Here is a 27,987-nt window from a genome sequence, read left to right as displayed (position 1 = left end):
TTGGGATAGATGGCTCAGAAACCGCTGCGCCTGTGAGTAGCTTTGAATTGGAGGGGTGCTTGTGAAATGACGGGCAGGGCTAGAGGAAAAGTCGAGAGGAGCGGTGGAGCTTCGGTCACGTTTTGGTCCCACAGAATCCGGCCTCTTTTCCGGGTCTTTTTCACCTCCGAGAAGGGGAAGCTCCGGATGTCAGGCCGCCTCGGTCTTAGTCTGTCCTGGCTTCGGACTTACTGTCTTGCTTTCATTTCCCCTCTTACCCATTTATTTACTGACCAAATATCTGTAGGCTTAGTGTGCAATTAATATTATTAAAATTTTTGAAATAGTAAGAATTACCAAAATGGGATGCAGAGAGAGACACAAAGTAAGCTCATGCGGTTTTATATATATATATATATATATATAAATGATGCCAACAGAATTACTCAACACAGGATTGCCACCAACCGTCAATTTGTTAAATAATAATTTTTTAAAATACAGTATCTATGAAGTGCAATAAAGTGAAGTGCAATAACAAGAGGTCTGTCTACATTGTCTGTCTAGGAGACCTGACCGGCCTGTCTGTATATCTTGACTCGCCTGAATGTTTATCTGTTGTATCTCTTATTTTGTAGCTTGGCATGTGGAGATGTTGAAGGAAAGTTTGATGTTTTATTCAATAGAGTTCGAGCAATTCAGAAGAAAAGTGGAAACTTTGATGTAAGCTGTTTCTATTTACTGAATTTAATTTTACAGTTGTAGCCAAAATAGAGTTTGGGCTTTTTTATTGATTTCTTGATTGACAGATATGTTCAATTTTTGTTAGATTGGTTCCTTTTATCAGCTGGAGTAGCTGGGGACCTGTGGGGAGTGGGAGCTGTGTTTCCTATAGACCTTTTTGTACTTTCTTAATTTGAATCTTGTTACTTTATTATTATTCAAAAAGCACTGAAAACAGACTAGCAAAACCTTCCTTGGGGATTATACCCAGCTGGGTTTTGAAAACCCATCTACTTCAGGAGTGTGTTGACTACGTTACGTCAGGTAACATGTATAGATGCTTCACAAACTGCCCAGCTGCTGTTGAGTTGATTCCAACTCATGGCAGCTCTATGTGTGTCAATAGAATTGTTCCATGGGGGTTTAGTGGCTGACATTTTCAGAAGTAGATGGCCAGGCCTTTCTTCCAAGGTGCCTCTGGATGGACTTGAATTGCTAACTTTTGGTTAGCAGCTGAGCATGTTAATTGTGTGCATCACCCAGAGCTCTATATAAATATTGTTTGGTTGTCAACTCCAAGCGTACAGCAGAGTGTTCTAGGTATGGGGGTAATTTTCTACTAGGCTAAAGTATAAGTAAAGGCAACAGGTAGGAAATGTGATTTTTTTATGTTCTGTGTCCCTAAGGGTATGAGTGCTGGTGGTGCTATAGGATAAGCACTGAACTGCTAACCACAAGGTCAACAGTTCAGACTCAGGAGACAGAGGAGACTTTCTGCTTCTGGGAAGATTTACATTTTTGGAAACCCTAGACAGTGTTGCTGTGATTCACAACTGACTGAGTGGCACCTAATAACAACAATACCACCCCTAAGGGTATCTAATATTTTAGTTGTGTATTTCACAGAAGGATTCTTCAACGGTCTAGCTCCCTATCACTGTATGCTTCCAGGTAGGAAAGGGATGATGCAGAGAGCTATGGAGTGGCAAAGTAGGACAGGGAATATTTGAGGACCACTCAGATACTAGTTCATGCCCCTGACCCTCTCCCCCAACCCCAACTTGAATTTAGCAACCAGTGGGCAAGCTTTAGTAATTTACAGAATCGGAGTAGATAATTGCTGTTTAAACATTCTGAGTTGAAATTCTGCAAATTGATTAAGAATAAAAATCTGCTTTAAGACCATACCCCCAAGCCCAGTGCCATCAAGTCGCTTTTGACTCATAGTAACCCTGTAGAGGGTTTCTGAGGCTGTACATCTGAACAGAAAGCCTCATCTTGCTTGTGTGGAGCAACTGGTGGGTTTGAACTGCTGACCTAACAGGTAACAGTCCAGTTTTTATCCTGCAGCGCCACCAGGGCTCCTTTTAGAGGCTTCAGAGTAGGGTAACTAGGTTAATGTTCTGTCAGTTATGTACTGTCTGAATTTAAAAAATCTCATATGTCTGTTTAAAAAACTCATTTTAGCTGCTGTTGTGTGTAGGAAATTTCTTTGGGCCCACCCCAAGTGCCGAATGGGAGGAATATAAGACTGGCGTCAAGAAAGGTATAGAAATTATTTTTATTTAACGTATGAATTCTACAATAGTTTCAAGGACTGTACTTGTTGCTGGCCTGTTTTTCTTCAACGCATGTGTTAGTTATGTAAGAAATGCCGCTTTGAGTTCTCTATTAAGCTAGGAAGAATGCCCGGGCATAATCTAAATGCTCACATTTTGAGTTTGGTTGGATTTAGCTCCAGAAAATAATACTCTTCTAAGCAGGCAGAAACTGAATACATGTAACCATATATGTTCTTTCCTATTTTCAATTCTAGTGTTTTTTGTCTGTTGTTGTTGTTAAGTGCTGTTGAGTTGGTTCCGACTCATAGCGACCCAATATAGGGTTTCCAAGGAGCGGCTGATGAGTTTGAGTGTTTTTGTTTAGAGTCTCTGTTTTCCTGCTCATTCACTGACCATCGTCTTTAACATGTCCCTTTTGTGGCCTAGTGATACTGTTTGATGGTCAGACCACATGGCAGAGTGTAAGGTCTCCTGAACAGTGAGCATGTTCTCTCTGCAGGATTGCTGAGGAGGAATGCACAGGCTCCCTACTTTTGCTGAGTCTGGGGGACGCATTTCTCAAGTTCCAGAGCAGATCTGGTGACTCTATGGTATCACGTCTGTGTCTCTCCCTCACTAGCTCCTATTCAGACCTATGTGCTGGGTGCAAATAACCAGGAAACCCTAAAATATTTCCAAGATGCTGATGGGTGTGAATTAGCCGAAAACATTACTTTTCTGGGTAAGTTGATATTTTTAGTGCTTGTAGTGACCATTACTGCCATTACATGACTGCTTGTTATTGCCTGAGAAAATGGGGTTCTTTTCCAACGTCTGGATCTGCCCTTAGCACGCTGACATTTTTCCTTTCTTTTCTTTCCTATCCATAGCTCCTAAATCTCCTGTTACAAGAGCCCAACATATACTTTTTCAGCAACTGACTACAGTATATAGAGTGTTTAGGGTATAAATGATGTCCAAATAAAGGAAATTCCATGCCTTTAACCTTGCCAGGGGAGCGTGGTAGCTCTATATGATAAGCGCTGGACTGTGATCCATAAGGTCGGTGATGCGAGGCCACCAGCCACACTTTGGGAGAAAGATGAGGCTTTCTGCTCCCATGAAGGTTTAAAGCCTCAGAAACCATATACAGGGTTGCTGTGAGTCGGCACTTAGCCACGATAACAACAGCCTTTCCGAGATTATACAAGGGAGGCTTCAAAAAGTTCATGGAAAAATTCCATTATCTTTAAATTCCATTTTTCCAAGATATTTTTGAAGTTCTCTTATATTCGTATATAGCCGTACATTATAGCCTTGCTAGACACGTACGGTTTACTTTCACATTGGTAGATCCCTAACTTGCTGTAGCTCTAGGTTTCACGTCAAGGTGTTGGAAACTTGAGTTTTGTAGTGCTGACCCTTAGGTTTTATTGTTTGTTCGTTTGTTTTCATTGCCTTTGTCCTTTTGAAGGAATGGGTTCAGTTCATAGTGGGTTACACATTGCACTGCACTGGAAGGTTGGCACGAGCTGCTCTGTAAGAGAAGATCACAGCTTCAGAAACCCTCTGGAGCCATTGTACTCTGTCCTACAGGGGTGCTATGAGTCAGCCTCCACCTCATGGCAGTGGGTTCCGTTTGGTTTGTTGTCCTTTTTCTGGTTCCAGGTCCACTCTTCAGTTCTATCTAAGAGTTGTTCCTTCTGCCACTCCTTGGCTTTCTTGTGTCGGTTCTTTACTGTCTGAGGGAGCCCTGGTAGTGCAGTGGTTAAAGCGTCTGCCTATGAACTGAGAGGATGGCAGTTCAAACACACCAGACGTTCCACAGGTGAAAGATATGGCACACAGAATCCTATGTGGCAGTTCCACTCTGCCCTGTAGCATTGCTATCAGTCAGAATCAACTTGGCAGAGGTGGCTTTGGGTGGCTTGGAGAGTTTATCCCATATGGATGAAAAATAAAGCTGAGGAGAGGATGAAATTTTTAAGGAAGAAATAGAAAGGAATCAAGTGAAGAAGGATAATACCTTGGGGTAGACAAAGAGAGTTGAAGGTGACTAGAACAGTGTTTGGAGAGGCCAAGATATTGTTAAGTTCATAGAACCTTAGGAAAGAGAGAATGGTTTTAGGAGGCAGAAAACACTAGCAGTTATGGGGTAGTGGGTCGGTGACCTTCCAGAGAGTGGTGGCAGAGGTGAAGGAGGTTACAGTGAGCTATGGAAGCAGGTTAGTTAAGAGGTAAAGCACTTAGAGAATGTGGATTACTCTTTAGAGAGTTTGCAACTTTGTTAGTCTGTCTGTGTGTTCCTTTTGGATGGGGAAGCCTGAGCTTATCCCATTTTCTACATTGTCATTTACAGCAAAGGAAAGTGCCAGTGGAGAAGAGACTCGATGGGTGAAAGAGAGGTGGGCCAGGATCTTAGAGAGACCAGGAAAGAATGGAATCAAGGAGATAACTGTGGAAGAGAGTATAATCTGATTCTTCCAATTTATTGCTCTTTTCAAATGTTTGCGTGCACTGCCCAAAAGTGTATCTTTTCTAGTCTGTAACTTCCTTAAGACTGTACTTTTTCCTTTCTTTTCCTCATTGCATCTCCCTCTGTCCAGGTGTCTGGGTTTCTTTTAGTCCACGTAATTCTTTATTTTCAATCATTTTTGTTAGGCTTCTGGAATAGGCAGACAGGACTGCAGGCTGCAGCAGCCTTGACCCTACCTATAGTGGCATGCCAGTTGGGAAGTGCTTCTCTTACTAACTGAATTGGAATACTGTTATAGCTTGTAGCTGTCCAGTGATGCTCAGCAGCCAGAAGTGGAGCTATAGGAGAGTTTGCCCTCCTTCACATGACTGTTTGGCAGGGAGGTAAGAGAGTCGAGGTTAGAGGGGAAGCAGTAGAATCATCATGACAGTTTTTCTCTGCTGCTTTGAATGAAATGTCTCAATTTTCCGTTCAACACAGGTCGTAAAGGTGTCTTCACTGGAACCTCAGGGCTGCAGATTGTGTACTTGAGTGGGACAGAGTCTATAAATGAGCCGGTCCCAGGCTACAGTTTCAGTCCCAAGGATGTATCTTCCCTGAGAACAACACTGTGCTCAGCATCCCAGTTTAAAGGCGTTGATATCTTGCTCACATCTCCATGGCCCAAGTATGTGGGGCACTTTGGGAATTCTTCTGTGAGTAGTACTTATTCAGTTGGCATTTCTAAAAGCAAATTGCTCTAGTTTCATTTGGGCTCTCCTCTCCATTTCATACTGAATATTTTAGTTCTTGCTGCCTTTCAATAGACATTTTTTCAGTCTATTAAAAGCTCTGCTTTGTGTTAATGGACCAAAGCAAAAAATTGAACTTAGAAAGTGTGGTCCACAGATGAGATTGTTGAAATCTTAATTATGGGTGAAGAGTCTTTAAATTATAGTCTCTGCTTCAAGTGCCTTCTCTCAAGCTGTTGTTTAATATATTTTGAGGGTTGACTACTTTGGGTGAAAAGATTGACAGCTTATGGCAGCTCTGCCCTTTTGTTTTCCCCCTTCCAGACGATAACTTTTGGGCAACCAAGGAATTTTTTAAAATTGAATCATTATGGGATTGAGGAAATTGATCTAAACGTGAGAAGCAGGGTGTTCAAAATTTGATGCTTTTCTAACCTGAAAGCTTTAATGTTGGAACTCACCAATATGTTTGATCTTACTATTTTGATAAGTAATCTAGAAGCAGGTATCCCCATGTTGGTGGATTTTCGGGGACTGGCCTCGACAGGGAAGTTTGGTTCACGAAGTAGGGAGATCTGGCGGCGAAAGAGATAGAAAAAGAATATACACAAAGACGCGATGAGAGAGACAAAGAGACACCCCGAAACCAGAGTGGATGCAAGACTGGCGGGCAGACCCTGGATTGCAGGCATCATGGCCCTTGCAGGCAGTAATGCAGGCAGGGTTCCATCTGCATTCACCTTTTATTTTAGGGAGGGATTTTACACAAAGGAAGAAGGTGTTCATTAAGACAGGGTACAGAAAAAAAAAAAAAAAAAAGACAGGGTACAGAAATGAAATGTGATTAATTTTTCAAAACAGGACACAATGATTTACAGGAACAAATTCTAAAATATACATCACAAATTGCCTTAATAATCTAACATTCTTAATTTTCCAAAATTCAAGCAAATTGTTATAAATTACTTTTTAGGTTCAAATCCTAAGGCAGCGACTTGAGGTTTCTCAAGGCTAAGTAACATACTTATAGCACTTAATCTCGAATGGGAAAAGGTGAAAAGGATTTCAAAAGGTCTGAAGAGAGTCAAGCTGTTTCAGCTACCTGGCTTAGGCTTTCAGGAGGAAGGAGGGCGTCTGGGTTAATGGTTTACACCTGGGGACGATTTGAGGAAGTTGTCACTATTATTCCTTGAACAATACTCCGGAATTTGCCAATCTACTTTGAGTGAATTCCTTGGGCGAATTGTCTCCAGAGTCTCTTTGCAGAATCCCAGCAAACCTGCCTTTGGAACTTTTATGGCCTCGGCTTTAGAAGAGGCTTTTGTTTTTATATGGTGCATGGATATCAAGAGCTCATGTATTAAATTAATATCAAACATAACTGAATAATTTGATAAAGAACAGTTTGGACATGCTTGCCAGATGGCCAGAGCTTGTCCCTCAGAGAGATTTGTTCCCAGGACCTTACGCACTGCCAACACAGTGGAGACATTAAGAGAGGCACATAAGAAACCATTTTCTCAGAAGCTACACTTACTGGAGTTAGAAGCATAGAATGAATAATAAGACCAAAGAAAATTATACAGCGGTAGCCCACCAGTGAGTTTGCAAAAGCCTATGAACCCGGAATGTCAGGAGGACACTTCCTTGGCCCTCAGGGTCCATGGCTAGCAATCCTGAGTGGGGCCTTCATGTTGGATTTTTGTCCATGACATAGGGCCTCAGCATCTCAGTGATTGCGGTCCCCAACGGTGGATGGCACCTCTTAGGGAGAGTGTAGTGCTACATCGATGGAAATAAGTCTAAAGAGGATCTTGAAATGTGTTGTGTGTATGTTATGACAGAAAACAGTGATTGAACAGGAGGGGAAATGTAAGAATTCATTTAGCGAAAAGAAATTTCAGTGAATGGATTCAGACTTATCAGTGATGATGCAGGAAAAGAACCCATAGAACTCTCTCTGCCACCTTCAGCACCATGTGGCTATGAGCAAAAAGGCCAGCGAAACACCTGGCATTGTAAGAAAGGATATTGAAAGCAAAAAGGGGCAATGCTATCTTCCCCTTCCACAAACACAGGGTCATTATTCACCTAATGTACATACACAAGGGGCAGTGCTGGCTGTGGTGCAGGAAAGATAACAGGCCACTAAAGTGATGACGGGAGGGGCAAAAGCACACGTGATGCTCTATGATGTAGACTGAGAAAAGTGAAGCTTTCTGATTGGGGCTGCGGGAGAGGACTAACAGGATCTTGACTAGTTTATAAATAACCATAAAAGATTTTGATGGAGAAATCAGAGTAATTCATCAGTTCCTAAGATGCTATAACCTCAAAGCCAATTCCTTGCCCTTCAACAGAAATCCGAAGGAGGCAAGCATACATCAAAATGAAAGGGTCCTGCTTGACTAAATAGAAAATAAACTTTGGTAATGTCTGTATTTTCAGCCAGGACCTTTACTTAAGATACGAGTTGTTAATAATGTTACGGAAGGGAACATCTAAAACAAGCCTAACTTTTGACAAGTTTTCTGTTACAAAGAGCCGTTGTGCCCTTCTACCAACCATTGCTTGCTTGACTGAAGCAAAATAAAGGGTTATGTGCTTAGGTACCAAATATTCTATATGATCTTAGGGGCCCTGAAGGCTACTTCTGATTTTTTAATTTTCTGCACTAGCTATGACTATCAGCATGTTAGAATTATAGATAATACTACAAAGGCAAATTCTGGAAGTACAGTTCGGGCGCCAGAGAAAGCTTACTTCCCAAGAAAGGTTTTAATAAAGTTTTTTGGGGTACTAGTATGGAGGAGTTACTTTACCTTTAACCTCTGGCTTCCAACAGTTCTTTTTTCTGTGTGCATATTAGCCCAGTTCTGATTACCATTAAGTATGAAATATACTGTGCAAATTCCCTAGCCCCCATTTGTATCCAGATAGCAATTTCAAAGACATTTAAAAGATTTTGATATTTCTTTGTAACTAGTAGGTCTGTTATAGATGACTGAGTTTCTTTTTAATAGGGAGAAGTAGACACCAAAAAATGTGGCTCCACTTTGATTTCCAGTCTTGCTGTAGGCTTGAAACCAAGATACCATTTTGCTGCTTTGGAAAAGACATATTATGAGAGGCTTCCATATCGGTGAGTAGCATTTCATTTGTTTTGGCATCTTAAAGAATTTGCCTGGGTTCTGCTATGTAAATTTTCTTGTCCATTTTTAGCTGTATAAAATATTGGTTCTTTTTGACTACTCACCTAGAAGTACACATATGCACACAGGTACACACACAGAGGTACACAGATAAGGAGAGACAGAGAGGATGAGTGAGCTTGGGAAGAAGGAAACGTCAGGTACATACTTTCTAAGGCACTGTGCCCAAGCTCAGTGAAACGTGACTGGCAGTGTTTCATTCTGTTATACATTAGCATTTCTTATGAGTCAGAACCTACTCAGTGGCACTGACAACATCAGCTACGTGTGCAAGTACTCAACATTCACTCCAGCGAATAGTGCGTTTCTGCACTCGCCACTTTAACCTTAACTCCTCCCAGGTCAGTGCTCTCTCTGAAAAGAACAATAATAAGGAGAGGAAGAAGACAAAAAGAAAGTGGAAGAGGCAGAATTGATGCTTATTGAGTATTTATTATGTACTTGGCACCATAATAAGCAGTTTATACATATTCTCTCCTTTTGTCCTTATAGCATTTCTTTGAGGTAAGGATTATTACTAGTCCCATTTAACAGATGAAGAAACTGAGGTCCAGGGATTTGAGACACAGCTCAGGGATTGAAGACCAGGCAGCCTAATCCTAAAGCCTGTGACTGTAAGCAATGCTTTATCCAGCCTTCCAGGAGTAAACCCTTGGAGCTCGGGATCTCCTCTCAGGTCCCAGCAAGATGATGCCAGGGTCTTCCAAACAGTCTATCTGCCTCTTCCTTCTGTCCTGTCCACCAGTGTTGGCTAGTGCCTTCTAGCTACGAGGTGCTGGACCACCTCTAGGGTCTCCAAAACGGACAGACGCAGGCTCTACCCTCTATCAGCTCACAGGGGAGAAGGAAGGAGAAAGCAGCCACTCAAGTTGTTAGACCACAAGACTGATCATGTCCACCCTGTGGGAGGCAAAGGAAGGCCTGTTCGGCTTGTCTTCACTGCTGTATCCGCTGGCACCTGGCCTTGCCAACAGCTGGGCATACAGATGGCCTGCTGGGTGATCACTGTCCAGTCTTTCTCTGGCATCTCTCAGTCACATTTGCCAACCCTGGGCCTCACAGCTGTGCCATGGGAGATCCTCCAAGGACACAGATAGGGACAATCCTGAGCATTCACAATGGTGAATGCTGAGCAAGCCCAGAGGGTATGAGTGAGGTCCCCAAGCCAGGGCCACCAAAACCCAAAAGGCCTTAGTGGATCCTGCATGGGCAACTATCCTGCTTTCTGATTCAAGATTGTTCCACACAGAGTGTAAGTTGGTACAACCACTTTGGAAAACCATTTGACAGTATCTGGTAAAGCTAAACTTACACATATCCTATGACCTAGCAATTCTCTTGGGTACATCTCCAGTATAAACAAGTGTTTGTATCTACCAAAAGATAACGCACAGGGATGTGTGCATAACAGTCAGGAACTGACCGCCAAATGTCTAAACAGGAGGATGAGTGAAGTTAGGTAGCAGGTGTGCAGTAGAGGGCTGCACAGTATCATATACAGTGCTGCGTCCTATTGCTCCTCTGGCTGCTTGGCCCAGTCTGTGGTCTTGTTGATGTGAAATAACTTCAGGTTGTCTTCATTGAAAGTAGTGACTCCCCAGAGACAGCTGTGAAGAAAAAGTATGAATGGGTCAATTTAACTGGAGGTTAAGAAAATGGATTCATTAATGCCCTAAAGTGCATTGAGAATTGGGTAGCAAATGCTAGAAAAGGCAGTCTATCTAATCAAATTTCCCATCAAGTTTAAGAGAGACGACTAGAATGACAGACTGTGTACATCACCCAACTCCTGCGTTTCTAAGGTTCATTTTTATTAAAGGTCTCCTTATCCTAGTGCTAGGTTGTTGTTGTTGTTAAGTGCTGTTGTGTCAGTTTCGACTCATAATGACCTTATGTAGGTTTTAACCTACTTGACAGCGACAACAACCTAGCACTGGGATGAGATAAGGGGACTTTTAAAACTTGAATTCTGGATAGCTCTGGGTAAACTATCACATAAAGTCCATGGTTTCTTTTACAGAGTCTTGAATAGTAAAAATATTTTTAAAGCATACTGTGATAAATTATATTGTTCACAATATTTGCTGCCCTTCCTTGGTCCTTGTACCATTAGTGTCAGGACTGGCTGCCTGACTTGCTCAGACTAATTTATTGGTCAGGGGAAGGTTTAATTCACCATATCTTCTTTTTCCTTTCCCAGAAGACAAGCTATGTTCCAGATTAAAAACAGCAACCCTGATAGTTCCCATTAAGTTGGTTGTGACGCATGGAGACCCCAGAGGTATAGGAGTAGAACTGTACCACAGAGTTTTAAATTGCAGATTTTTCAGTGGATTGCCAAGCCCTTCTTCCAAATCCAAAGGTGGACTTGAACCTCCAACCTTTCAGTTAGCAGCCAAGCAAGCTGTTGGTACCACACAGGGACTCTGCTTTTCAGATACCGTAAAACCTGCAAAAGCTATAATCTGTAATCTATCAGAGAAGGAAAACTCAATATACCCCACTCAGAGAGAGTACTCAGTCCTGATGTGGAGCTGTAGAATAAGCCCTGGGCTGCTGACTGCAAGGTCAGCGGTTCAAACCTATCCCCCTCTCCTTGGAATTCCTGTACGGGTTTGCTATGAGTCGAAACTGGCTCTATGACACTTATAGAGAGCAATAGAAAAGTGCTATGTTTAAGGTTAAAAACGTGCAAGACCTGGAAAACCTGGGCAGTCCTATCACGTGCCCACTTTCACAGGTTTCACGTTACAAGATCTCATTTCTTCCTAGCAGCAGCTTTGTGGAGTAGGGATCACTAGCCTACTAGATAGATTGATCTGAGATTGCACTGCTTACAGTTGGGATTCAATTCCTGTGTGGCCCCATGAAGCCCAGATAATTTCATAAATGCAAATCAAATTGAAGTTTGTTTCATAACCTGTTATCTTTTAAATGTTTTAGAAACCACATTGTCCTGCAGGAAAATGCACAGCATGCCACCCGTTTTATAGCTCTGGCAAATGTTGGAAACCCAGATAAGAAAAAGGTAAAGACTTGTGTATTTGATAATGGGTTAATATTCATTGTCTGCCTGATAAATGTTCCTCTTTCCAAGTTCAGCCTTCAGGCCTTCTTTTCTCCCCAACAGCTAGAGTGATTCGTTTGAGAAGATACAGTCATGGAGAGTTAGGTTTCCTTGAGTCCTTCCTGGGAGATTTTAGAGAATGGTGTGGAGAAGCAGGCTTAGTGGCACAAAGGCAAAGTTTCAAATCAACAGTGTTCATTTTCTCTCCTGTTCATCGGTGTTCATGCTTTTGCCCTCAGATTTCACTCTTGCCTTTCTTCTTTTAGCAGCTTCGTTTAGCAGAAATAATAAAATGCTTCCAAGGATTTATCTAAGCCCTCCTTGGTTCTGCCAAATCTTAGTGATTCCAGAAGTCTATCTTTCTATTGGAGAGCAGTATAGGAGAATGAAAGACAATACCAAAATAGTAGGTTATTTTTCTTGCTTCTGAGAGCATCTCTGATTCCCCAGGGCCTTAAGTCACATACTATTGAGGTAACTTAGTTCAAAACAATCAGTGAAATGGGAAAATAGAGAGTAAATAATCTGAACGTTATTCCGCTATAACATCTCATAGACATCATGCACAAAAATTATAACCAAATGCATATTTCCCCATAACATTTAAAACTTTTAAGCTCAATTCATTCTTAGCAAGCATTAGATTTACAGATTTATTTTATAGCCCTTTCAAGACTAAATAGCATTCACAGTATTTCCATTCTGCTGCCTTCCCGTCTAGGATGTGTTAACCTAGGCCATAACAACCCATACTTCAAAGGCTGTGTACATAGTCAAATTTTGAGAAACATTACTCAGTTCACCTCAATTTTTTGTTCCAATTTATACACCCCACCAACAGTGTATGGGGATTCTTACAGGGTAGCATCAAATTTTTGTTAACGTTTTGCCAACCATAGATAGAACATGATATATTATTGTGACTTTGACTGCATTTTCCTACTTAGTACTGAGGTCAAGCATCTATTCATATCTCAAATCAACTTCCATCTGTGCTTCATTAGTATAAGATTCTAGATATTCATACGACTATTTAGTTGTTTTGCTAATCTCAGAAAATTCATGAGCATGTACAGCAAAATTGTCTAAGTGTCAGAGGAGGAAACCCTAAGCTGTCCATTTTCATAGTTTCCATTAGGAAAAAGGAATGTAGTTACATTGACAGATGTGTAAGAAGTACATGAAGATAAAGGCCTCAGAGACAGAAGCACATTCCCTTGGGCATGTACTGATTGTTGTCATGGTTCCGTCATCTGAGTGATGCCCTCTGGCTTGTGTGAAGGCTGAGGATTTGATTTGTGGCTTGTTACTTTGTCATCCCCTGCAGAGGTCACTGAATTGGCTTTGACTTTCTGTGTATTCTCTATACTACATATGAGTAGATTGCTGCTTTTAAGATTTACTCAGTTTTGGAAACTTTCTCTGAAGTCTTTACAATAAGATAAACAGTATTTCCCTTAACGCTATTCTGGTTTTAATTTCTCCCCAGTATCTTTATGCATTTAGTATCATTCCCATGAAATTGATGGATGCGGCGGAGCTGGTGAAGCAACCTCCAGATGTCACTGAAAACCCATACAGAAAATCTGGGAAGGAGACAGCCATAGGACAGCAAGCTGCTGCCCCTGAGGTATGCTTTGACTGAAGGGTAGTGTTTTCTGGGTAGCACTGTCCATTTCTTAGGTGCGTACTTTTCCTGGTGAAGCCATTCTTTCTTTGAGTTTGGTATATGAGACAAGTTTAATATTTACAATATATATTTTGCTTTCCCACTTGAGAAATCTTGGTGGTGGTAAGAAAATTTCAGTAGATTTCAAGTAAGCTCAGTGTTTTATTGTCTTTCTTTGACTTCATTGGATTCATATGTTAGTATTAAAGAGTTTCATATGCTAAGTCTTTCCTTGTATAAACTTGATTGACTGTTCTTACCTGCTTAGAGAGAGTCTGAGCACTTGGTGGCAGTGTAACTTGTGATGTTATGATAAATGCTAGTAGTTACTACGGTAGACTCTAAAGAAATGTTCTTAATAGAAAACCTTTATGAAAGTAGCTATTCCTCACTAAAACGAGGAAAGTCACATTTCCTTGCTAGCATACATGGTCTGTTTATTCACATTTTTCTTTATGAACAGCCTTGTCATCTTTTTCCTTAAAACTAAAACTTGCTTGACCTGAAAATTTGTGGGACTTGTGGTCCCATTGAGAGAGAAAGGAATAAGAATTTGGGGATGTTCATATTCTGTTTTGAGCAAGGATCATTCTATAAGTTGTATTTTAACTTGCTTTTCCAAAGAGATGACTTTGACAGGATCTTGGGTGAGTATTGACAAATGTGGCTGAGAGTTCAGGCATCAGGTTTGGGAAGATGTTTCTCTCAGCAGAACGGACTAGGAGGAAAGACAGATAGGACGTGACAGCAATGTTTCCTTGTGTATAAATGTCAGACTACTCACCTAAAGGCTCGTCAAATAATATTTACTCTTTTAATTTCTGGCCATTCCAGGAAGAATCAACATGCCAGTTCTTCTTTGACTTAAATGAGAAGCAGGGAAGGAAGCGCTCTTCCACAGGCAAAGAGAGCAAATTTTCTCCTCACCAGAAACAGCCTCGCAAACCTCGTGAGTACCTTGGTTCCAGCAATCTGCTCTGTGAGAGATATCTATTTTTTTCAGGTCTTTGGGATGTGACATTGCTCTGGGGGGCCTCTTCTGGCAAAGGAAATTTCACAACTGCTCTAATAGAGCTTTCATTTCATTGGTAATGGTGGCAGTGGGTGGGGTGTCATAGTGAGGAGCACAGCAGGCCCAGCCACGGTGACAGATGCTGGATGTAAAGCTTGGACAAGGCTGGCTTCTTCAGGGTGATTTTGTGAATAGAGCTTGGACTGTAGTAATAATTGTCTTTCTTCCACATATAGCTCAGCCTCCAGGACGCTGCTGGTTTTGCCTGGCCAGCCCTGAAGTAGAAAAGCATTTAGTGGTCAACGTTGGCACACACGTAAGTTACTGTCATGGACCTTTTACAGAGAAGGAGACATCTGTGTTTTTTAGGAAGTTTTACTTATTTTATTGAGACATGATGTTGTAGGTAGGTACCATCACGACAATTCTGACTCATAGCAACCCTCTGTATAACAGAGCCAAACACTGCCTGGTCCTGGACTGTGCTCACAGTTGCCGCTACATTTGAGCCCATTGTTACAGCCACTGTGTCAGTCCATCTCGTTGAGGGTTTTGTTTTTTTTCTCTTTCTCATTGACCTGTCCTCTTGATAACATGTCCAAAGCATGTGGGATTCTTGCTTTTAGGGAGCATTTTGACTGTACTTCTTCCAAGACAGATTTGTTAATTCTTCTGCCAGTCCAGTATATGTTTACTATTCTTTGCCAATACCATAAGTCAAAGGCATCAATTCTTCTTTGGTCTTCTTTATTCGTTGCTCAGCTTTTGCATGCATATGAGGCAACTGAAAAGACCATGGCTTAAGTCAGGTGCACCTAAGTTTTCAAAGTGACATTTTTGCTTTTTTAACACTATAAAGATGTTTTGCAAAAGATTTGCCCAGTACAATGTATTGTTTGATTTCTTGACTGCTGCTTTCATTGGTTGTGTGAGTGTTGGTTATTGATTCAAATAAAAAGAAATCCTTAACAACTTCTTTCTTTTCTCTATTTATCATAATGTTGTTTATTGGTTCAGTTGTAAGGATTTTTGTTTTTGTTTTTTTAATGTTAGAGTATAAACCATACTGAGTGAAGGCTGTTTTCTTTGATCTTCACCAGTAAGTGCTTTGAGTCTTTCATGTTCAGCAAACAAGGTTGTATCAACTGTGTATCACAGCTTGTTAATGAGTCTTCCTCCAATCCTGATGCCGCATTCTTCTATATAGATTTTTGCTTCTTGAATTATTTGTTCAGCATACAGAGGCCTAATGTCCATGAAAAATTTACCCATTTTAAGTCTATAGTTCATTGATTTTAGTAAATATACCAATATTTGCAACCATCGTCATACTAGTTTTACCACATTCTCATCACTCCACTAAAATTCCTTTTATGCTTAATCACCGGCCCTGGCCCTGGCCCTGGCCCTGGCCCTGGCTCCAGCCCGACAACCACTAATCTACTTCCTGTCTTCATAGTTTGCCTTTTTTGGACTTTACGTATAAGAATCTTAAAATATGTGGTCTTTTGTATCTGGGTTTTTTTATGTAGCATAATATTGATGAGGTCCATCCATGTTGTAGCATGTATCAGTATTTTGTTCCTTTTTATTACCAAGTGGTTTTCCATCGTGTGGATAGACCATACTTTATCCATTCTCTAGTTGATGACAGGTTGTTGGACTTTCATGCTGTCTCTCCTTTTTGGCAGTAAAGCTGCTATGGAAGTCCACGTGCAGATCAGTAGTTGACATCTTGTCATTTCTCTTGCGTTATAGATTTAGGATTGCTGGGGTGTATAGCAACTTTATGTTTCTTAAGCATTCCTGAATGTGGGAAATTTCTTAAGAATCTGCCAAACTCTTTGCCCAAATGGCTTCATCAGCAATATATGAGGGCCCTGTTTTTCTGCTTCATTGATAACCCTTGTTATTGTCTTTGTAAGTATAGCCATTCTCCTGTGATTTTGTAGAGCCAGTCTCCCTTCATCCCTCTTCCCGTAGGCTGATGGTTTTATATACTTCTTGAACTTTCTGTATTTTCAGTCCATACTATTTGGGAATTAGGAGTTGCTTTTGTTCATCACTTACTGTTTAAAATAAGGATTTTTCTTTGTCCTAAGAGGGAAGTCTTCTGTTGCTTATTTATTCAGATTGGGTTTTAAATGTTGATATTATTTTTTTGATGTCTTTGAGCATATTAATTTTTATTTAGAATTATTTATTTGGTGACTGACTTACACTACCCAATTCTATAAAAAAACTTAACTAATAAATTTTAAGTTTTGCTTAATAATAAAGGATGCTGCTTTCTACTATCAGGAATACCCAAATCCATATGTTTAATGTGGGTATCTGGGAACCTTTTAACTGTAATGTTGCCTGGTAAGCACTGAATCTGATCAAAGGAACTGGATGACTTTGAGAATGACGTTATTCAGGCTGTGGCAAATCCTGACGCCCTATGTGTGTTTCACAGGAAAGTCAGTCTATTTCAGACGTCTCCATATACCAAATGGTAACTAATGCTATTCTTTGGTGCTCATATCTCTGGGCTCTGTACAGACCATCATTTTATTCACTTAGAGTAAAGAAAGCATAATTTTCAGGCTTAAAGTTGTATCCTAATCACCTGTGCCTAGAACTGGATGTTTTCCAAGGCTCCTGAGGAAAATACTTAACAAACCAATTCTTAGCATGTAGGCCTTCTGAACTCGTATGCTTTCATCCAGTTTTCATTGATTTGTTCTAACTTTGGTTTTTGTGGATGACCTTTTCCTCAATTTGTTCTAATAATCGGAGGGCCCTTTGTTGTGGCCTCCGTGGACTGACTGGAGTTCTAATTCCATCTTACAATTTAAGTCACATCCCTTTCCTTCCTTTGTTGTTTCAGACTGTGAGTCAATCTTTGACATTGATTTTTTATGTTCTGTTTATTGACACATTCGTATGTCTTGGAGGAACACAACTGAGGTCAAGGCCCAGGCCCCAGCTAGGCCATGGAGCCTGTGGACAGACCCTTCAGAGAGAAGAAGAACAAAGGTGAAAACTTGCTTTTACAGGAATGCCTTGTTTATTTCTCTTGGACCCTTTTTCTTCTTTGGATTAGTTTGTGCCATTCTTCTTTCCCTTTCAACTTGTATAGTTTGACAGGTTGGCCTGCCTTCCATTTGGGAAATCCCAGCAAGTGCAGATCCCACAGAAGAGAGAAGAGGCTTGGAGCGGGTGATTGCTCAGTTCTGCTTTAGGCCTCGGGTGAATCAACCTTTTTCTTTCCATTCACGTTTCTGTAACCCAGGGTATCTCACTCAGGGTTTGGGCCTAAGGGAAGATTAAGGAAACCACTGTGTTTGCTTCTTATCTAGGTCTGAATCTAGAGGGGCAAAAGGCATCTCAGGTCTTATTTGTGACCCAGCCCAGTACCATAAGTAGGTGGTTACTTGAGGAGCTTAGCTCTGAGAATGACCTAGTAACCAAGTCTACATTTACCTGAACAATGCTTTGTTTAGTAGAAACCTCTTGGAAACCTGTGGTATCCTATGGTGTCTGGCAAAAGATTTGGAATTCCCTCCTTGCGTCAGTTCCTCTTGATTTCATTTTATTACTTTTCCCCTGGCTTTCTCTGTCTTTGCCTTGCCACCCTCAAGGGATGTACATCGAACTAAGCTGATGACCCATGGCTGCAAATTGGTAACATGGGAGAAAAAGGCTGCTGAGGGTCCAAAATAACGGATAAAACACATGCATCTTCCTTTGGGAGAAGCATTCATTTAGTATCCATGTATATACTCATATCACAGAGATAAGGAGTTGGAATCGACCCAGTGATGGCAAACACCAGAGGCCATCAGAACATAGAACAGATTAGGAGGTGACTGAAAAGGAGGCAGGGGGTTGGGTAAGTGTGAAGAAGTCCTTCTGTTCTCAAAAACTAGAAGTACTGCAATGGGGACCTATTTGGTCTCAACTGGAAACCTTCAGTAGCCTCAGAATGCACATCACAGTGTCTTCCCTTCAAAGAATTCTGACTTGGACAGAAATAGATTTATTTGCTATTAAAGGTTCATATCCATTGTTCAGAACCTTCGTTCTCTGCCTCTGCATGTATCTGGGTTTCTTCTTGATCCTTCCACCCCTTCAGGATCTATGTCTGTTTTCATTTTGTACATATCAGTCAACATCTTTAAGCTTTAGGGTGCTGATCCTGCCGTCTTAGTATTTTCTGGTGAGCTTGGGGATGTATTTGGCAAGAGGGGGCGGAGATTGAATGCTGTTATATATTTGTTGTTGTTTTCAAGTGCTGTCAAGTCCGTTCTGACTTACAGTGACACCATATAGCGTTTCCGAGGAGTGGCTAGTGACTTTGAACCACTAACCTTGTGGTTCACACAGACCTGGAGATTGAGTACTTATTGGTCTGGTGCCACACCAGGACTCTGCTGTAATGCATAGGGAGGCAGAAAGTGACCATCTTTAAATCGCAAGGGATAACTTTCTGTGACTGAAGGGAGATAAGTAACTGAAAGATTGTTTTCAAGTTTGGACCTGGGAGGAAAACCCAGCTGATATTATTCCAGTCTCTTTCAGTACTGGTATATTGAAGCCAAAAATTGGCTTGTATTTCTCTTCCAATTTATTTCATATGAAATCCCAGTTTGATTCCCAATCTAACTCGTAAGTAGCCCGAGAACCTTATTGTGTAAGCACTAAAGTCAGAGAATGTCTTCTGATGGCCTTCTTTCTCAGTCCTTTCTACTCCCCCTCAGGCTTACTCCGCACAGGCTTTTCTTCCTGGAGAGTTGTCTGTGTAGTGTTGATGTCTCCACTTTGTGCTTCCTCATCAGTGCTACCTTGCCCTGGCCAAAGGAGGCTTGTCTGATGACCATGTCCTCATCCTGCCCATTGGACACTACCAGTCAGTGGTGGAACTTTCAGCAGATGTGGTGGAGGAAGTAGAGAAGTATAAGGCTACACTGAGGCGGTTCTTTAAGAGTCGAGGGAAACGGTGTGTTCTGTTTGAAAGAAATTATAAGAGCCATCACCTCCAGCTACAGGTAGGTGGTACCTCCCCCGCAACTTAGAAGGCCTCTGTGATGTTTTTGTGGTTATGTGCCATAGAGTCAGTTCTGACTCATAGCGACCCTGAATAGTGTTGCCATGGAGCAGCTGGTGTGTTTGAATCACTGACCTCGCTGTTAGCAGCTCAATGCTTATCCTACAGCACCATACCAGGACTCCAAGTCCAGGTCTCAGAGCCTCGTGGGACTCACAGCTCTCAACTTTTGGAGACTGTTATGGATAGTTTGTCATTGTGGTGGTTTTCTTTCTGGCACATTTGTTAAGTTTTCAAATGGGCCTGACTCTACCACATATATTACATAGGAGCCAGCCAAGGCTGGATGAGAAAGAGTTCTTCCTGTGTCTAGCCTTTCCCACATCAGAAATTGACTCCCACACGTGGCTGGCTAGCTCATAAGTTTAAGACCTTACAGACAGACTGACACAGGCGTGTCTGGCATGAGGAGACTCTGTGCTGAGGGGTGTTTCTCACCCCAGTGATGGGTTTGCTCCTTCTCAGGGACTGTGCAGGCACACTCTGTGTGGGACCTGCGCAGACATTCTCCTTGTTTCCCTCCCCCAGGTCATCCCTGTGCCATTGAGCTGCTGTGCAACTGATGATATTAAAGACGCCTTCATTTCCCAGGCTCAGGAGCAGCAGATCGAGCTGTTAGAAATTCCAGAGCGCTCCGACATCAAGCAGGTTAGATAGGAGGGGAAGGGGAGGTCCAGGGAGAAGGAAAGATCTGGATTTTGACATTCTAATCTGAGCTCTATCCAGGCATTCCAAAAATGTCAAGTAGGAAGATGAGAATTTGAAACTATTGCACAGGGTTTTGATTAGACTGAAGATTGAGGTAGCACTACTGCAAATTTCTAGTGCTTTCTGGAAAGAGCAAAATATTAGAAATTTCAAAAGGTGGGACTTAGGGGATGAATGCCACTCATAGGATCTTGATAATATCTGCCAGTTTGTCTTTTTGAAATCTGGATCCAGTAAGTGATTTAGCCTCTGTATGTAGTTTATCCACATCTTGTAATTTTTTTCCTCCTTTGCTTTTAGAGTGAATTCTTTGCTAAGTTAAAGCTTATGTGCCAGGATTTTAGATTTGTAAAGCATTTTCATATATCCTCATCTACTCTGTTTACTTCAGATTGCACAGCCAGGAACAGCATATTTTTATGTTGAACTTGATACAGGAGAGAAGCTTTTCCACAGAGTTAAAAAGAACTTTCCTTTGCAGTTTGGAAGGTTTGTATGTTTTTCTTCTGTGAAATGTACTTTTACTAGACCGCCTATGAACTGAAATCAGCTCCATGGACAGTTGTTACAAAGCAAACCAGGAAACATTCCTTGCCCTAAGGACCCTATAGTCTTAGGGGCAAGTCAGACATTTACATACATGACAATATTGTAATCCAGAATGTGAAAGGTATCATGTCCAAGTTTTGGAAAACAATCTACTTTAGACATTCAGAGGAGGAAGAATTTTTTTCTACTCGGTGAAAGACTTCATGAAAGGGTTGAAAATGGACCTGAGAGGTAGGTTTAGAGGGCAAAGATTGGAGGGAGGGATTTTAGCCAGAGGTAGTGAAGTGCTCCATTAACTGAGCATGTGCTTTATGGCAAGCATTTTACACAATTTTTTCACAATTCTTTTAGGTAGGTACTTCATCCCAGTTTCCTGATGTGGAGAATGAGACTCTAGAACAGTTCTCAATAGAATCTTGCACAATGGTGGACACGTTCTATATGTCTGCATTGCCCAGGGCAGTAACTACTGGTCACCTGTGGCTGTGGAGCATTTGAAATGTAGCTAATATGATTAAGGAACTGAGTTCTTAAATTAAATTGAAAAGACACCCTTGGGTATTGGCTACTTGTGTTAGACAATGCGACTCTAGAGGGTTTGATTTCCTTACCGGTGCTCTCACCGTGGTAGATTTCAGTCCTGGCCTGTTAGATACAAAATGTGAAGGTTCGCCTCATTTTTCTGGACTGTGATAAAGGCCTGGGTGAGGCTTCATTTCTGGCCCTGATACTAGGCAGTCTACACCCATTAAACCATACAGGGCATGGTATAAGTTACGCAAAGATAGTAGACAGACAGGAGCTGGTAAGAAGAGACAAGAGTGTGGAAGGAATGGGAATAGGTAGAACAGATTGCCTGATGCCATTGTCTGTAATTTGCAGCTGTTTTTTCTCATTAGAATTGGGTTTTGAGTGAGCCTTAAATTCTTACTAGACTACTTTGGAAAGCTTCTAATAGATTGCCAACATTGGATAAGTCCAGCAAATGTATTCGTGTATAGTTCTAAAAAGATAAATGAGAGCAAGTGTATCATGAGCAGTTTATACTACATGCATTTTATAACACACATGATACAGATAAAAAGCAAATTTATGTTTTTGTTTTTTTTTTTTAATGTTGTGAATTATGTGATAGTTTAATGGGAGAACATTAGCTTTACATTCATCCTATGGTATATCATTTCATTGCCATGGTTACACTCCCTTCCATGCATCATCAACCAACCAAAGAATACCCTGCAAGCCTGCCCTGGTCGTCAGCACACAGCCTTGTGGGGGAGGGAAGGGTTAACTATTTTTTGTGAATTGAGTGTAGGTTTACAGAGTAGATCATTAGTTTTCCATTGAACAAATCATATACATTACTTCGTTACATGCTTGCAGTCCTCTCCAGGTGCCCACAAGTTGCAGCATTTACCTCTCTAGTCACTTGCCTATTGCATTCTTCCCTGTGTCTCCTTCATCTTTCTTCTGTTAACTTCTTTTTTTTTGTTCAGTTTCTGCCTTGTCACCTATGTCAACATGTGTCTGCCCTCTGGCCCATGAATTTCCTTTCCTTCCTCACTCCCGGACCCCAGCCATCATAGATTGTTTCTCTTTGTTTCTTTTGTTTGAACAATTATATAATTCATAGTTTCAAAGTAACAGTGGCACACACCCTTCCCACCTTGGGTCCCAAACCCTGCACTGGGATCATCTTGAAGCGTGAAGTTTGGAATCACCAGTGGGGGTAGGGTGGGCTTAGCTCATCTTAGTAGTAGTTCACCTGAGGCAGTAGCTCACCCAGGGCTTTGTGGAAGCAGAAAGCCTCGTTTTCTCTCACAGAGCAGCTGGCAGGCTGGCTCTCATATCTTAGTTGTAGAGAGTCTGTGCAGTGTGTCTGCCCAGTTTGCCATTTTGCCGGAAGTCCTGTCAAGAGGGATGTGCAAGAATATTTGCAGCGGCCGGCAAATAGTGTCTCTTCCAGGCCAAGTGGCTTTCCTTCCATTTGATAGTCACAGATCTGAAGATGGTAGGTCTGAAATTACACTTATCCCATTCCTCACTTGCATGCTTACATCAACTAACACTGTATTCCGATGAATTTGGCAGGTAAGACACGTCTGTCGTGCCAAGGGTCAGTGCAGATTCCTCCGTTTTGCAAACTGGAGCTCCCAAATCGTGTGCTGTCCTGGTGCTCCTGGTACCAAGCAGCCTTCTGCAGCCCATCTCCACCCCTGCTCGCACACAGGCCTCTCTCTCTTGTCAGCTGTTGCGGCTGCTCACACGTCCAGTCTCCATAGGGTGATTGCTACAATGTCATGCCCCTTGTTAATGTTTTGACATTATCTTTCTATTGTCTTAGCAACAGGTGCAGATTTAGGCACTGATGACTTAGGCACATGATTGAGGATACAGGGCCCGCAAAAGGAGATTCTCTCAGTGGATTTGTGTGTTTTCAATATTGAATATTTTCTATATTACAATTTGTAGTTTTTAGAGCAGTGTATATTTAACAAAATACTTTTTTTTTTAAAGCTATATAAGAAAGGAAGTGCTGTTTTCATTTTAGAGATGACTACAAGTGCTCGAGGAGCTCTGGTAGTGTAGTGGTTACAAATCAGGCTGAGAACCACAAGGTCAGCAGTTCGAAACTACCAGCTGTTCTGCGGGAGAAAGATGAGGCGTTCTGCTCCCGTAAAGATTTACAGCCTCGGAAACCCTGTATAGGGTCACTATGAGTCGGTTCCGACTCCACAGCACATAACCACCACCACCACATGTGTTCAAAGTTTTGCTTAAGGAGCTAAAACTTGAGTTCAGATTCATTAACTGTGACACGATTTGTGTGATTAGGTTTCAGCTCTTCTGTGTGTAAGAGGGTCAAAGTGTTGTTGTCGATGTTAGGAGCTGTTCAGTTGCTTCTGATTCAACAACCCTATGTACAACAAAAGGAAACTGCCCTGTCCTACAATATCTTCAGACTTGTCTCTGTGTGGGAGCCCATTGTGATGGACCATATAGATGTACAAATAGCACTATTTCTAATTAAATAAGTAAAAGAAAGATAAAAAAGAAGTGTCAATGTATGTATGCAGTGACGTGTGTGTGTGTCTGTGCATAGTTATTTTTTAGTCTTGAGGACCAAGATAAATTGTTGACAGTTTATGCCACTGGTCTCTTCTATAGACTTGAGTCCCTAGAAGGAAAGGCAGAAGAATTTCAGGTCAGAGTGGATATGGCACTAAATACCAGACTACACCAGGCCTTCAACAAACTTATGATCCAGTTGGGATGCCAAAACTAGAGGTTAAGGCAGAATGTAATCACATCTACTGTGGTTCTCTGTGTTGTCTCCTCTTTTCAGAAAACTTTGTAAGGTCGGTGGTACTACAGTCAGCCTTCTGTATCTGTGGCGCCCGCATCCAGGGAGTCATCAGATTCAACCAGCTACAGATTGGAAATATTCTGGGAAAAGAAAGCAAATTAAACAGTCAAAGTAATTCCTCAAAGGCTAAGAGGGAGTATAAAGTGCTATTTACATAGCATTTACTTTGTATTAGGTATTGGAAGTAATTTACAGATAAGGTATGTAGAAGAGTGCTGCATAAGTTATATGCAAATACTGTGACATTTTAAATAAGGGACTTGAGCTTCAGTGGATTTGGGTATCTGAGCTGGTACTGAAACCAATCCCCCTCAGATACTGAGGCATGACTATTCTCATTTCATGGACCAGGAACTCAAGACTCATACATGAAGTCATTTGTTCAAGTCATAGACAGTCTGTGGCTGAATTAGGAATGGAATCCCTCTCTGGTTTTTCAGATTCCAAGGCTTGCCCTCTTTCTACTGTGCCAATTTGCTTCTCTAAGAACCAAGTTGTTTAGGAGAAGGAGAAGTTAATGGGGTTTGAGGCATTAGGAAAGAGGTAGTGACCTGAGCTGGTTACTTAAAATATGTGTGATTTTCATAGACAGATAGCAGCAGTGTCACTTAGGGCAGGAGAGTGGTATGAGCTAAGTCAGGCACTTGCATCACTTCTATGGATGATGGTGAGGAGAGCTCTCTGGCTGATGAAGAAAAATCATTTTGACCTTTCTGTACTCTCTCTGCAGGGAGGTCCTGGCCAGTGAAGCTATCCTTAATATTCCTGATAAGTCTGACTGGAGGCAGTGTCAGATCAGCAGGGAGGAGGAAGAAACCCTAGCCCGTCGCTTTCGGAAAGACTTCGAGCCGTTTGACTTCACTCTGGATGACTAACCAAAGGAAAAAGCACTTTATGAACTGTACAGGTTCATCTACCTGTTTTTAAAGAAACTGCAGTCTCCCATGAGGACTGTTTTCCTGCCTCTTCCATGCATTCCCATGGAACCTGCTTATAGCAAGAGGTCTAGGACTGAATAATTTTAGAAGTCACATTCTAAGACACAAGTCCTATGTTAAAAGCAAGTCTGTTGTCCAACTCCAAGTACAAGCTTGTGCTTATCAACTTTTAAAAAATCATGTAAAGTATCAAATAAAATCTAAAGGTGTTTCCATGGTTGAGAAGTGTCTTGTGTTCTTATTACCTGTTGTTTTTGTTGTTAGGTGCCATCAAGTCGGTTCTGACTCATGACAACTCTGCACAGCAGAATGAAACGCCTGCTGGTCCTCTGAAATCCTCAAATCATTGTTAAGCTTGAGGTCTTTGCTGCTGCCACTATGCCAGTCTATCTTATTGGGGTGGTCTTCCTCTTTTTCGCTTACCCTCCACTTTACCTATCATAATGTCCTTCTCTGGTAGCATAGTGGTTACGAATCAGGCTGCGAGCCACAAGGTCAGCAGTTCGAAACTGCCAGCTGTTCTGTGGTAGAAAGATGAGGCTTTCTGCTCCCGTAAAGATTTATAGCCTCAGAAACCCTGTACAGGGTCGCTATGTGTTGGAACCGACTCCACGGCACATAACAACAACAACAACAATGTCCTTCTCCAGGGATTGGTCCCTCCTGATAATATGTCTAAAGTATGAGAGATGAAGCCATCCTGATTTCCAAGAAACATTCTGGCTGAACTTATTCCAACACAGATATGTTCTTCTAGAAGTCCATGATATTTTTAATATTTTCTCCAATACCATAACTCAAATGCATAATTTGTTCTATGGTATTCCTTATTCATTGTCTAACTTTCACATATGTATGAGGTGACTGAACATATCATGGTTTGTGTCAGGTGCATCTTAGTCCTGAAGCTGATACCCCTTTGTCCTTGAACACTTTAAAAGGTCTTGTGCAGCAGATTTGCCTGCTGCTTCCATGAGTGTTAGTGGATCCAAGCAAAATGAAGTTTTTGACAACTTTAATCTTTCCTCCATTTATCGTTATATATTTATTGGTTCAATATATTTTTCTCTACATTGAGTTACAACCCATACTGAAGGCTATGGTCTTTGGTTGTCATTGATAAAGTATTTTAAATCCTTTCAGCAAGCAAGGTTGTATCATCTGCATATCACGTTGTCAACGAGTCTTCCTCCAATCCTGATGCCACTTTTCTTCTTCATATAATCCAGCTTCTCGGATTATTTGCTCAACATAAAAATTAAATAAGCATATTGAAAGAATACAGCCCCAGTGGACATCTTTCCTTATTATTTTAAACCATTCAGTGTCCCTATGCTCTGTTTGATTAACTGCCTCTTGGTCTATGTACAGGTTCCTCATGAGCACAATTACGTGTTCCCAACTTTTGCATTCCAGTCACCAGTAATCTTGATTGCATGTTTGATCCATTTTAGATTGAAGAAGTTGGTAGAATTCTTCTATTTCATCTTCACTGGCTTTAGTTCCAACTCATAGTGACCCCATATAGGGTTTCTGAGGTTTTTTAGAAATCTTTGTAGGAGCAGAAAGCCTCATCTTTCCCAAGGAGCGACTGACTGGTGGTTCATTGTCCAGTGCTTATCATATGGAGCCACTGTGCTCCATTTTGCCTGTAGAATCCTTTGCTATTTCAAGTCGAGGCTTGCTGTTTTTCTTCAATTTTTTCAGCTTGAGAAATGCTGAGCACATTCTCCCTAACTCCAGGTGTTTGCACATTTTTTATAATATATGATTTCCATCTTCTTGACTGACCTTTGAAATTTTTTATTCAGCTCTTTTACCTCATTTCTTCCATTTGCTTTAGCATCTTTGCATTTTCTGACACCATTCTGATCTTTTCCTTATTTTTTGTCTTCTTAATGACCTTTTGCTCTCTTCCTGTATGATGTTTTTGATGTCATCCCATAACTTCTGGTCTTCAGTTATTAGTGTCTAATGCACCACATCTGTTTGGAGATGACTTTTAAATTCAGTTGAGATATGTCCTAGGTGACATTTTGACTCTCATTTTTCTTCAGCTTCAGCCTGAACTTGTATTTGAGCAATTGATGATCTGTTCCACAATCTGCTCCTGGTTTTGTTTTGGCTGTTGATACACAGTTGACAATAATGAAGGGAATGAAGCAAAGATTTCAGGACCTTTGTTTGCTGGTGGGGCACAATTCAAGATGAGGAGAAACAGCTGTAACCATTAATATTTGAAACATGGAATGCATGAAGTGTGAATATAGGAAAATTGAAAATTGTCAAAAATGAAATGGAACACATAAAGATCTATACCCTAGGCATTAGTGAGCTGAAATGGGCTGGTATTGACTATTCTGAATCTGACAGTCATAAAGTTTACTATGTCTGGAATGACTAATACTCAAAGAAGTTTTTTTCAATCAATATTAGGGAATTTCTGAATACCCTAGCAGAGAAGCATGTCTGATGTTCAAATTACACTTTTATTTCAAGCACTTTTTATACTACTTGATAAGGTTAATCATGTACTACATGTAAAGGAGGCTACAATTCTAACAATCACACTAAATGAAAGGTGGATGTGATGCCCAATAAACATCAAAGATTTCATTTTACTTGGATCCAAAAGCAATGCAAGTTACCACAGCACCTACAATCATTTAAATAAGGTAGTGTGTGTTTTTAGGTTTCAGAGTGGCTTATCCGTGCAAAACTTAGTTTGGAGAAGTGACCCAAGGTCTTTGCCATTTTTCTATTATAGTAGTCATTTTATTGGTGCATAAAAACTCATTCAATCCCTCAGCAAATATTTAACTCTTATGTGCAAGGCATTTTTTTAGGCTTTGGGAGTATTTGTTGTTGTTGTCAGGTGCCATCGAGTCGGAACCGACTCATAGCGACCCTATGCACAGCAGAA

At 41.2% G+C, this 27,987-nt stretch overlaps 1 protein-coding gene across 1 annotated transcript; it reads left to right on the top strand.

Moving 5' to 3' along the window:
- CWF19L1 (CWF19-like 1, cell cycle control (S. pombe)) lies at nt 1–25,034 on the top strand. The gene is made up of 14 exons (XM_006831244.1): nt 1–32; nt 618–702; nt 2,170–2,248; nt 2,884–2,985; nt 5,200–5,414; nt 8,474–8,592; nt 11,606–11,690; nt 13,219–13,359; nt 14,233–14,347; nt 14,647–14,726; nt 19,234–19,443; nt 20,031–20,150; nt 20,602–20,699; nt 24,857–25,034. The coding sequence occupies exons 1-14, from the start codon at nt 10–12 to the stop codon at nt 24,999–25,001; spliced, it is 1,617 nt and encodes a 538-aa protein (XP_006831307.1). The 5' UTR covers nt 1–9; the 3' UTR covers nt 25,002–25,034.
- The last annotated feature ends 2,953 nt before the right edge of the window (nt 25,035–27,987 follow it).

This window comes from Chrysochloris asiatica, unplaced genomic scaffold (assembly GCF_000296735.1).
Source record: "Chrysochloris asiatica unplaced genomic scaffold, ChrAsi1.0 scaffold00003, whole genome shotgun sequence".
Taxonomy (NCBI): domain Eukaryota; kingdom Metazoa; phylum Chordata; class Mammalia; order Afrosoricida; family Chrysochloridae; genus Chrysochloris; species Chrysochloris asiatica.
This window is presented reverse-complemented; position numbering and strand designations above follow the sequence as displayed.